General features: G+C 38.4%; 1 protein-coding gene across 1 annotated transcript in view; it reads right to left on the bottom strand.

Annotated features, from left to right (window-relative positions):
- Positions 1–12,584, bottom strand: part of LOC124555174 (F-actin-capping protein subunit alpha) — a 43,243-nt gene that overhangs the window by 12,421 nt on the left and 18,238 nt on the right. Inside the window, exons 4-6 of the mRNA XM_047129000.1 lie at positions 9,147–9,318; positions 7,419–7,597; positions 2,997–3,147 (exon numbers count right to left, since the gene is read on the bottom strand). Coding sequence (XP_046984956.1) covers positions 2,997–3,147; positions 7,419–7,597; positions 9,147–9,318 — 502 coding nt within the window. The remainder of the gene's footprint in view (positions 1–2,996; positions 3,148–7,418; positions 7,598–9,146; positions 9,319–12,584) is intronic.

The following is a 12,584-nucleotide window of genomic DNA, read 5'->3' on the forward strand; positions in this document are numbered from 1 at the left end:
ATGAACACCATTCTGGCGGACCAGTTGCAGTTTCAACTCCCTCACTTGTAAGTCGAACTGATGACATTATTTGTGCCAACTGCCGTCTGACTGTGGAAATGATAGTTGATAAGGTCCAAGTTAGTACTGGTAGAGTTCATAACATCTGTAACAAGCGAAACATGTGCAAGATGGGTCCCAAAGGAGTTGATACGACTACACAGGGAAACAAGGTTGACGGTGTGCACAGAGCTAAAGGAACATTATGAAAGAGAAGGTGAGAAATTCCTCAACAAAATTTTAACTTGTGGTGAAACTTGGGTTCACTATTGTGAGCCAGAATCAAAGAGACAAAGCACAGAGTGGAAGCACACCAACTCACCTGTCAAGAAAAAATTCAAAACCCAAGTATCAGCAGGAAAAGTCATGTTGACAGTGTTTTGGGATGCTGAAGGTCCAGTTTTTTGTGATTATCTTGAAGAGCAACATGCAATGATCAGCCAATACTACTCGGATATGCTTTTAAACAAGGTGAAGCCAGCCATGAGGAAGAGACGTCGTGGATCTGAGGAGAGGTGTGATTCTCCAGCAGGACAATCCATGTCCTCATATTGCTCAACTAACCCATAAAACCATTGACAAAATGGGCTGGGAAGTACTGCCTCATCCCCCTTACAGTCCTGATTTAGCACCTAGTGATTTCCATTTGTTTGGTGCACTGAAGGAGGCATTATGTGGGAAGAGGTTCCAGGAAAATGAGGACGTGAAAAAGTTTGTGAGAAATTGGTTCAAACATCACGATAAAGAGCTCTTTGCAGCTGGAATAAAAAAGCTTGTAGCCCATTGACCCATTGGAACAAGTGCATAAATGTTCAAGGGGATTATGTTGAAAAGTAGAAAAAGTATTGTTTTGTACAAATAAATGCTCTTTTCTCCAGACCAATTTGTCTCTTTGATTATTGAATGACTCTCGTAATAAAGTGGGAACTGCAATGATTTTATAAAATTTCAGTTCTCTCTCTTTCCATGTTTATGCTTGTTAAGTATTCCCCTCACTGTGCCACATATATGCTGACAAGTATTAGTTTTTTTCTGTATATCCATACCTTTACCATATGAAATGTCACCTCCTAAATACTTCAAATGGGCTACCCATTCTATTGGTTTATTGTTGAGGACTATTTTTGTTTGTATTGAATGAATACCTAAAAAGGAAATGGTTTTAGTTTTATTTGTCTGTATAGTGAGACTTTTCTTATTTAATTTATGTAAAGCCATTTATAATTTATTTTTGTTTTCTTGTATGACAACTTCATCATTATGAATAACATCATGCCAATATGTTTATTCCACCCAGTATTTGCGTCTTTTCCATTCTTTGATCATATCATCTACATAGATATTAAATAATGTTGGTAACAAGCCACACTCTTGTTTTACTTCCCGATCTACTTGTATTTCAGATGTTAACTCTTTACTGGCATCAGTTCTAATTCTGGTGTTCATGTATAGGCTACAATGTAGTTCATTTAACATCACATCTAGAGCCATAGTTCTTTGCGCAGGAAATCAACTGTTATTTTAAGTTGATATGCAATTCTCAGAGTTGAGAAAAAATTACTGATATTGGTAAACTACTATCTTCAGAATTACATGGACACAGGAAATTACCAAATTTCATGTAATGTCGGTAAAAACTGTAGATTTCACATTATTTTTCACTTTATTGTTTACGCAATCTTTTGCTGCCACTATATTCATGGGCATGACTCCAGGGGGGGGGGGGGGGGGGGTGTCATATGTCTACCCCTCCTCCACCCTGCACCACCATCAATAGTTTTTGAAACATAATTAAATTTTTTTTAGCCTTAGTTGACAAAGAATTGACACCACTGAATGAATATATCCAAACTAATTACACATTCTATACACACTCATGAATTAATGATTTGCAGCATTTACTAATGTGTCTGTAAATCAAGTCTACTTACATTATTCACTAAAAAGTCAATATTCCCAGTTTCCATGAATTGTGTTGGTATGGCTACAAAGACGTGAAGGGCTAAGGTAGATAAGCATGAATCTTCTTGGTTTTGCTTACATTTGAGGGGTTTGGCCAGGAGGCAGATGGCTACCAAACACTCAAGCAACAATCACTTACAGTCTGGTGTCGGTAGTAAATTCACAGTCAGTGCATATGTCAAGAGGAATTGCTATGAAGAGAGCTCAAAGCAATTCACAAACGGTCTGTTTTTAAAGGCAAAGGAATGATAGCAACTAAATATTTATTACAATATGTGTTCCAATTTACTCAACTTTACCACTAAAATGGAATAGAATGCCTGGTTCATAGGAATTTAGAGACTTTTTTCAACTGATCTAAATATAGCATGCAGCCAATTATGTTCACTACATGTTATATTTCTGATTCTTTCCTACAAACAGGTTTATTATAAACTAGCAATATACGTGTAGTGGCTTTGCACATATTACTCAGTGAAGGAAAACTATGGAATGTTAATGTCTGTAAGGTATTCTTGTAAGGCAATAGGTTTCCAGGGTTCTCCACGTTTTAGAAGTACTTCAAACAATGAAATATATTCTTTTTACTGGCAGATTGTTTTCAATTTTTTAAACTGGTTTTAATTATCAAACTAATGCAGTATTTAAAATGTAGAGGTCTTCATCTGTTACTTTTACACTCAGTACTCATAAAATACCTTTTAATCTAGGCTTAAATTGTTTTGCTGTAAGAGTAGAAACTGCCATTCTAATATATGGTCTGAAGCAGTATGAATGCTCCAAAATGGGATTTTAGGTCCTAATTTTCCTACTTCCCCCCCCCCCCCCCCCCCCAAAGAGGATCTCCCGTTTGGATTCCCTTGTGATCTATATCCCATCTACTGAGTCTTGCCCCCCTCTCCCCAAATAAATTAGTGCCGGTGACACCCATGACTGTTTATTACATACAGAATTGGACAACCTACAAGCAATGGTGGTAAAAAAATTACACTCACACTAATTATGAGGGATTCCTTGACATCCTTGGAACTAACTAGTTGAACATTCCCATCTTCATAATAATGCACCTGTACTTTCAGCAGGCCACGTAACTCTGCTGTACCAGAGGTAAATGTGACTGACCACTGTGATCGCCACCGTCCATTCCTGAAATAATTTCCAGATTATTACAATTAATGGTTGCTGTTAATGCTACACATTATAAAATGTATTACTTGTTATAGCAATAGAATTACATTCAAAATGCCACTCAAATTTCTCATTATGCCATCTCTGTTACTATGAAATAGTCTACACTGATCTGTTTCAGATTGCTCGCCGAGGGCAGCCGGGTGGTCATGGACTTGGGGTGGGTAGGGATGGGCAAACAACTGACATGCAGGCAGTCTTGCATCAGTCTTCACACACAAAGATCTTCACTTAAAACTTCCGGGCTGATAGGCCGTGGTCGATGTATAAAACTAGACCCTGACATTTCGTCTCTGACTGCGGGAGACATCTTCCCAGGTACAGCGACGAACTGCTGTTTGTGCACACCACTTCTGCAGAGACAGATAGTTGCATTTGGACAGAAGATGTGTGCAAATCTGGAAGACCAAGCTGGATGTGTGAGCAAAAGTGCTCAAATCTGTGAGCACCAACCTCATCTGCACAGACAAATCTTACTATGTGGACATGAGTTTGCTGCAAATCTGAGATTCAAAACTTATTTGCCTCAGCTGTTTGTTCAGTCTATTGTTTCTTTTGTCTCTGGGCACAATGAATTTTAAAAGACAGATACATGTCAGTGCTCTAGGGAGTTCATTGCTGAATTTGTTGTTGGTGTCACACATGTTTGTGGGAAACTAAGAGCAAGGAATATAGCAATCCAGATAAGAAGGCAGATGCTTATAATTCATTTAAAAGAGAAATTACTAGCAGCTGACACTACAGCGGAAAGGGGTGGGGGGGAGGGGGGGGGGGGGTGCGTGTGTGCAGCTGTGGACTGTTCACTGCCAAGTAACAAAATCTATTCAATCAAACTGGGAACAATGAAATATATAGACCAAGTTTGTGATACTTTTACCTCTGCTTTCTGAGTGATGATAACGATAGTAATCATTTCATGAAACAGAGATGGCATAACATGTTGATAACTTAACCAAAATTCTCAATTTTGCTTGCTTTGCACTTACAATGTATCACATTATGCAACTGTATACAAAAAACAAAAGGTCCTATTTATTCTAAAGAAGAGTATAGTCAGAATATTGTGTTAAGCTGATAATGGAAAGTCTTGCAACAGTGCCTTTACGGTACTTGGTTTACTTCTAATGTACCGCGTGGTTCGTAACAAGAATGAATTAGAGGTGACATGTAGAATTCATTACCACAACCCTAGCAGCAGAACTTTCCAGACAGACTATGAATCACTGTCTACAATTTGAAATGGAGTTTTATACTTTGGTGCAAAAGCATATAACAAGTTCCTGGTGGAATTGAGGCATTGAACAAAGTTCTGACTCATGAAAGAAACTATCCAACAATTTGTTGCCCACAACAATAATATCTGAGAATATACTTAGTTTCAAACATGTTTAAAACTCTCAGAATTGAGGTACTTCATTTGGGTTCATGAAATTCTCCTCGTGGAAGGCGTAAACAGCTTCACATGTGTTGGGTAAGATTTCACTCAATTCTCACTTTGAAATTGCTGTAGAAAATTCTAGATCCTTGCAGCTTCTTCCTACTTCCAGGAATCTTAATGTAACCACTAGCCATTCACTTGGGGGAATTACTCTCTCATATAAGAATTTTTCTGTGTAGTCGCTGGGTTTGCCTTGCAACTTGCCAAGAAAACTTCTGCATGAAAACTACTTTTGGTTCAGCAGCCACTGCCTGGACCATTTTCTGTTTCTTATATTTTGTATACTTTTTTTGGACCATGGGTTGTGAACACAAGCCTTAACAGAATTTCTTCCATTAAACATTTCAGAGTTTAGTCCTTGCTACTGAAATTTCCTTCATAGACTGATGGGTGACATGAGCAGTAGATAAAAATTTGTGTTGTGTGGACACACAACATTTGCAGCGATTTATTGTCAACACAGATATCTGCGCAGACATATCATTGCATGCAGATGGGCCTTGTAGCATAGGTGATCATAGTCTGTTGACCGAGCACAGGTGGTCAGCAACGGTCAAGCAGATCACGAATGCGCAGAAAGCATGCAATTTGGCTGTTTAGTGGCTTGCCTACACAACCAGTGCCTGCCCGCAGGTGAGCTGAAAGGCACTCGCGGGTGCTTGTGCCTGATATGGCAGTGCTGGAACGGCCTGCTTTACACAGTTGTGGAAAAAATTAAAATCCCTCAGACAATGTTTCAATATTTTTGTCATTTTATGAAAATGCAACCAATAATATTGACACCAGCCAACTGGTTACCACATTTCTGGATTTTCTTTCACAAATTAATAACAAACAATATTTCACCCATTTCTACATCTCTAAAAATAAATTGGATGTAACCCTTTTTACTTTCAGATACGAGGGCTGATAAACACACTGGAGAGAGTAATTTTTATTGGCCTGGTTTATATCTTTCATCATAGTAATTTAAATTACACTGGCACATTAACATTCCAAGACCTATTTTTTTACACAAAATATTTTTGTTAAAAATTTAATTAAGTAGGTGGCGGTGGTGGTATTACGGCACATAACAATATGGTTATTAGTGTCCTTGCTGAATATGGGTATTCACTGAACTGTGCAAAGAAGTCTTTCTTCAAAAGAAATAATACTGAGACGGAGACAGGCATACACTGAGGCAACAGCAATCATAACATACCTACTAATATCGTGATGGATCTCCTTTCGCCTGGTGTAGCAAATTGACACGGCATGGCCTCAACAATTTGTCGTAAGTCCCCTGCAGAAATGTCTAGCCATGCTGCCTCTATAGCCATCCATAATTGGGAAAACATTGCTCATGCAGGATTTTGTGCATAAATTGACCTCTCAATTATGTCCCATAAATGTTCAGTGGGTGGCCAAATCATTCACTCAAATTGTCCAGAATGTTCTTCAAACCAATGGCCAATAATTTTTGCCCAGTGACATTGTGCATTGACATCAATATAAATTCCATCATTGTCTGCAAACATGAAGTCCATGAATGGCTGCAAATCGTCTCCAACCAGCTGAACCCAACCATTTCCAGTCGATGGTAAGTTCAGTTGGACCAGAGGCTCCAGCCCATTCCATGTAAACACAGCCCACACCATTCTGGAGCTGCCACCACAAGCTTGCACAGTGCCTTGTTCAAAACTCGGATCCATGGCTTCAAGGGGTCTCCACCACCACAATGAAACCTTACCATCAGCTCTTACCAACTGAGATAAGGACTTATCTGACTATGCGACAGTTTCCCAGTCATCTAGGGTTTGCGCAACTTGGTCACAAGCCCAGGAGACACGCTGTCGGCAATGTTGTGCTGTTAGCAAAGGCACTTGTGTCAGTCATCTGCTGCCATAACCCACAGACACCAAATTTCACTACACTGTCCTAATGCATACATTCGTTGTACAACCCACATTGATTTCTGCGGTCATTTCACACAGTTTTGACTGTATGTTAGCACTGACAACTCTACACAAATGCCACTGCTCTTGGTTGTTAAGTGAAGGCCATTGCCCACTGCATTGTACTTGGTGAGAAGTAATCCCTGAAATTTGGTATTCTTGGCACAATCTTGATCCTGCGGTTCTTAGAATACTGAATTCCCTAACTGCTTCTCAAAAGGAAAGTCCAATGTGTCTAGCTCCAACCACCATTTCACGTTCAGAGTCTGTTAATTCGCACTATTCGGTCACAATCACATCGGAAACCTTTTCACATAAATCGCCCGAGTACAAATTACAGCTCCACTAAAGCACTGCCCTTTCATACCTTGTACATGATACTACCACCGTCTGTGTATGTGCATATCACTATCCCATGACCTTTGTCAGCTCTGTGTATATTAGCAGTTTTTATTTCACTTATTTATTTTGTAAATAATAATGTCAACATATAGGGGGCGAGAAAATAGTCCTTCCAGAAGAGACCTGCAGAATGAGCTGACCAGCCTTCTATCCCCCCCCCCCCCCCCCCCACACACACACACACACACACAAAATGGAAGTACAAATGACAAAGATGCTGATCAATTCAGGTTAGCGCAATATGAGACAACTTTCATACATCAGCTGTATTTGGAAACATACAGCAATGTGACTATTTTAAGATTTGGGGACAACAGCCTCAAAGCTAATTAAACTAAGAACACAGAATAAATCGAGATCACTTCTATTCTTGCTCATCTCTAATAAAATGTAAGTTACTCTACCATAATTGTGTGCATGACCTCATTCCAATTGAAATAATGGTTACACACCAGTAATTTTTGGGCTGGAACTGATGATCTTCTATACAAGCTGTGAGTGTAATTTCATCACCATCACTTTTGCCGAAAACACTACATACACCGTGTTTATAATGGCTGGCAATGTAGTGGCTGAACTCTGCATCCAAGGCCGCTCTCCAAGGTTCAGATACAGCATCTGGTTCCCAATGCTTCAAAAGTAAAAGTATGAAGTATTAATAAATGTTTACAACTGGTTTCATAATCATCGTAGAATACAGCAAAACCTGAAAAATGATAGAAGAGACTTAAGCTTGCTACTTACAATATCTCTGTTTTAAAGCATTTAAAGTGGCAGAAGTTAAATATCTTAGGTTTCCAAGAATACAGAAGAAAATTATCTTTCCTTCTGAAGTTACTTTTTTGTGTTATCTGCTTCTGAAATCATGTTATAGTATTCAAAGAGACGAACTTTGTGGCCCATTAAAGTAGTTTATTAACTTTCACATACAAATTGCTGTAGCACCTTAACATTGTTGGACTTGCTTTTGCCTCTGATCAAATACTTCTATATGTATTTTATCCACAATGACTAAGATTTATATTGTGTACAGCATTTTCTTTTGCAATGTTGAGGTATACCACATTTCATCTTTTTTATTTACAGAAATTAGACAACAGTGAGAGAATTTAACAAATTTTTTGTCCAACTTCCTACATGATTTGTTACTGCTTTATCTATTATTTTACTTAAATTACACCCACTTTATTCAAAAGAGGAAGAAGATTAGTGTTTAATGACAAATGACAACACAGTCACTGGAGAAACAGTACAAGCTCACACTGGTTGAGGAGGAGGAAGCAATTTGGCTGTGCCCTTTCACAGGAACAATTCCAGCATTTGCCTTAATCGATTTAGGGAAATCGTGGAAAACCGAAATCAGGATGGGCAGACTTGGATTTGAACCAGCATCCTCCTGAATATGAGGCCAGTATGCTAACCACTGGCAACACCTAGCTTGGTATGTTCATAAGAAGACTGAGGACATTCCATTTATCAGTAATTGGAATGTTATAGTATTGTCATACAAACTTTCTGGACAAAAATTAAGGTAATATAATTCAGATCACGTTTGACACAAACTGTGGATCAGTTCCCCATTCACACCTTAACTAAAATATCATTTCACGATCATAACAATGTGATAAAAATAATGGATTACAATGCCTCTACAAGGTGTTACTCTAGTCACAATTAATGACAACTTTATTGGATTTTTTTACCTTACACACAGGGAAAAAAATATTCACTACTACTTTTCAAGGAACATCCTCTGCCACAAAGCATTGCTTCAATGTAGTGTTTCAGTACAAAATCACATTATGTTTTATAATTATACCGAAAATGAAGGCCGAGATTATGAGTAATTAGAAAAATATCTCACAAATAGCTATAATTAAAATAGTCCTCTCTTATATTAATTTCTAAAGCATGCACTGAATATTTTATCAGTTTTTGAATCAATACACTATTTCCTTAAACCAATAAGGTGCTATCCAAGAATCTTGTGACACTGTTACAAACAGGGTAACATTGTTAGCAATAAGTTGAATAAGTTGTAGTGATTAGGTTATAAGTGCTAGAGGTGGGCTGGGGAACAGGCTCTCCAACTTATAGAGAGAAGAAAAGGGCAAGTGGAGGAGAAGGTGTAGGGGAAGATGGACGAGAAAAACAGAGGGGATGTATTTATATATAATTACCTGATAGTCTGATGCTTCTTTTCTCAAGTGATCATATCTGAAACTCTGTCTTGATCTAGGATCATAAAATCTTGAAGAACCAAGGTCATTATGTTCAGTAATAAGGACTGCCTGTTCAGATCCTTCTATTTTCACTGGTGTCAGCTGATCCTTGTTGTAATGAGCAAATGCACTGAAAGGAGAAAGAAAGAATGAAAATAGCACAGTATAAGCCAACATACTTAATGCAGATTTTATGAAGAATACATTACTGATACTAAAGTTCCAATTCAAATTAAAATGATAATGAAAATAAGAGAAAACACGAGTGTGTTATCAGGTATGGTTGGACCATGTCTTGTTGCTTGTATTTTCACTAAGGCCACAGAGTGTCGTGCTGGATCTTAAAGAATAAGGATTTGCAATTGTAATTAGAAAAACAAATGGCTGCAGACAATCAGTTAAAAGCAGTCTCATTGCCTCACTCACGTGGCAAAGTGGTAGCACCATCACTAATTGAAACTCGATAATGTATGTTTGCCATCCAAAACTGGCCATTGGTAAACTGTAATATACAAGTGAGGCTCTATACTACATACTATATTTAATAGTTACATTTACCAACTTTTAGTTAAGAACTGGAGAAAAAACCTAAGAGATGTGAATCAAGTTAATTGGTTCCACCCATCTCCCAGAAAACTCATTAAAAGATAATTGTGCTCACCACTTTCGGTAATGAAAGAGAAAGAAAAACTAAAATCCAGCTCTAAAGTTGCAACAATATACCATAACAAAGTGATAAAAAGTGAATTACATAGGATGTTGTGACATACATTGTTAAGCCAACATCCTAAGCACTGTCCAGAACTTTTACATATAAAAAAATTACAACACTTACACACAAAAAATTACAACTTGCTATTGTAGTAACCCGCACATTACAGAACAGCTCCCACCACAACCATGGCACGTGTCCATATGAACGCTTGGAGTAGTGCAACAGTTGGATGCTTCAGGCCTCCACCACAGGCCGCCAACGTTGGTCTGGCGCTTCTATCGCCCACAGCGGATAGCAAGCGGACATGGATAGCAAATGCTTCTTATATAACCATGTACCAGCTCCTGTTAATAAATAGTTGGTTTCTTATGATTGTGTTCAGAGTCAGAACAAAAGTGGCGGTAAGTACAACTTTCATGTACTCAACTTCAGTGACCGATTTTTTGTGTAACTTATTCACGGAGATGGTACTTCAATCCCTTCTCGTGGCTACATTAACTGTTCAGCCTCCACTGTCTCAGGTCTGTGCCATATGACACTGACGATGATTGGGAGGATTATGAAGAATAGCTCTGCCAGGACTTCGTTGCATTTTGGGTGACAGGCAAAGAAAATTTTAAGGCTTTGTTTTTATCACGGATTCCTCATTGTATGTACCAGTTGTGTCAATTAGCCCCTTTGTCAGAACTGGCCTCACTGTCTTTTGATGAAATGTGTAGTGTGTTGCCTTCTTACCTTGTTCAGTGGTTTCAGACAATGGTCCTCAATTTTTGACTTAGTGCTTTGAAGATTTTTGCTCACACAATGGTATCCGCCACATCATGGCACTTGCGGTACATCCACAATCTAATGGCGAGGTGGAACATCTCATGAGATCCTTCAAAATGCAAATATGTCACGGAATTTCCATCAGAGGAGGCCCTTACGTTTTTCCCCAGTTTCTGCAAAATGACTGCTATTGGAGAAACGAGCCCGAAAGAAATTATGCATGACTGGTATCTGTAGACACTGCTCTATCTCCTGCAGCGGCACTGCTGGCACTTCTGGATACATTTGGTGAAGTGCTTGTAGAGCACTAAGCAAGTCAGAACAGACAAGTAACCTTGTACGGTGATGTCTGTGAATCCTCTCCAGTGCCATCAAAATGCCATGTAACGCTGCATCACAATTTGTAAATTGTTCTCGAAGACACACTTTGAAAACCTTATTAGGGAAAAACAGCAGAACAACCGAGAACATTCTCTTGTTGGGATCCAACTGCATAAACAATGATAAAACTGTGATACATACATAAAATGGAAAAAAAAGTTGTAAAAATGTAACCTGGAGTACAAAGTTTCTGAGAGATTAGTGGAGTTATAGGGTAATAAAAACTTTTTCTGTTCTTCATTTATGGTTGAGTCAGCCATGGCATGCAAAACTGTATGCATGCATACAGTCTCTGGCTTGGTCATCTCCATTTTGCCCGATCCTTCTCAGAACTACTCTGTACAGTGTGACATTTCATTTAGCAGTGTGGTGCAGCATTTATCGGTTGGCACGACTTCCTTCAGTTCAGCTGAATTGCAGTGCCAGTGCTGTTTATCCTTCGCTATATATTCTGGGTATAAAGGAATTCACAGGTCCAACAGCTGTTTGCACAAAATTAGGCAAGTCTAGTGATCTACTGTCAAAAGCTTTCAAAAATGAATGGAAATCACAGTAGAAAGGGATGAGAATTCTCAATTTCTATTATGCAGTTGTGTAGTTGACAGATAGTGCATATTTGTTACTGAATGATATAGTAACACGCTTCAGAAATAGCTTACAGGTTCAGTTGATGATGAAATGGCAAAAACTTACAATGATCGACCAGTTATACAGGATTCATTGTTCCGTACTTCAAGTTGCAGGCATGAAGCATGTGATTAAATTCGTAGTACAAATAGTAAATATTCTGAAGGAACAGGCATTATTCCACTGTCAGTTGCAACAGTTTTTGATGGAATTGGATGAAAAGAAACTTACAAATTACTGCAAAGTACAATGAATAAGTCAAGGGGGCATGCCCGTAATAATTCATTTTAAAACCATATTGTTGAATTTTTTAAAGAAAAAGGAAAGCAGGAATGAAAATTAAAGCATCCTGAATGGATTGCAGATCTCTCAAAGTAGACTTTGCTACAAGCTGCTCACAGTAAGCCAACAGAAGGTGGGAAACAACTTCTTTCTGATTTGATAGACATGCATTTAAAAAGAAAATTGTGTTTTGGAAGGAACAAATTCTGATAAAAAATATTTTACGCTCACTGGCATTACAGAAAATGCAACTTCTGAAGAATCTGTTTAGGCGGTGAAGGAATTACAACAGTTTCCAAACATTTTGAGGACACTGCAAACTTTGTATCAGTTTCCAAGCTGTTTGAGAGGCCATTTGTCTTTTCGGTTGAAAGTATCCCTGTGCTTGTGCAGACGGAACTGACTGATTTGCACTCTTATTCCCGTTTACGAGGTGGCTATTTAAACAACTAAGACTTCCAGGTGTGAGGAGGAAGATGGTGTCAAGAAGTTCCTGATAAATTGATGGCTAGTACGAAGCAGGGGGGGGGGGGGGGATGGTAGCATACCACAATAATGAACTTATTTAGCATTAACTTATTTAGCATTTTAAAATTTGTGATTTACAGAACTCAATAAAATTA

This window comes from Schistocerca americana, chromosome X (assembly GCF_021461395.2).
Source record: "Schistocerca americana isolate TAMUIC-IGC-003095 chromosome X, iqSchAmer2.1, whole genome shotgun sequence".
NCBI lineage: Eukaryota > Metazoa > Arthropoda > Insecta > Orthoptera > Acrididae > Schistocerca > Schistocerca americana.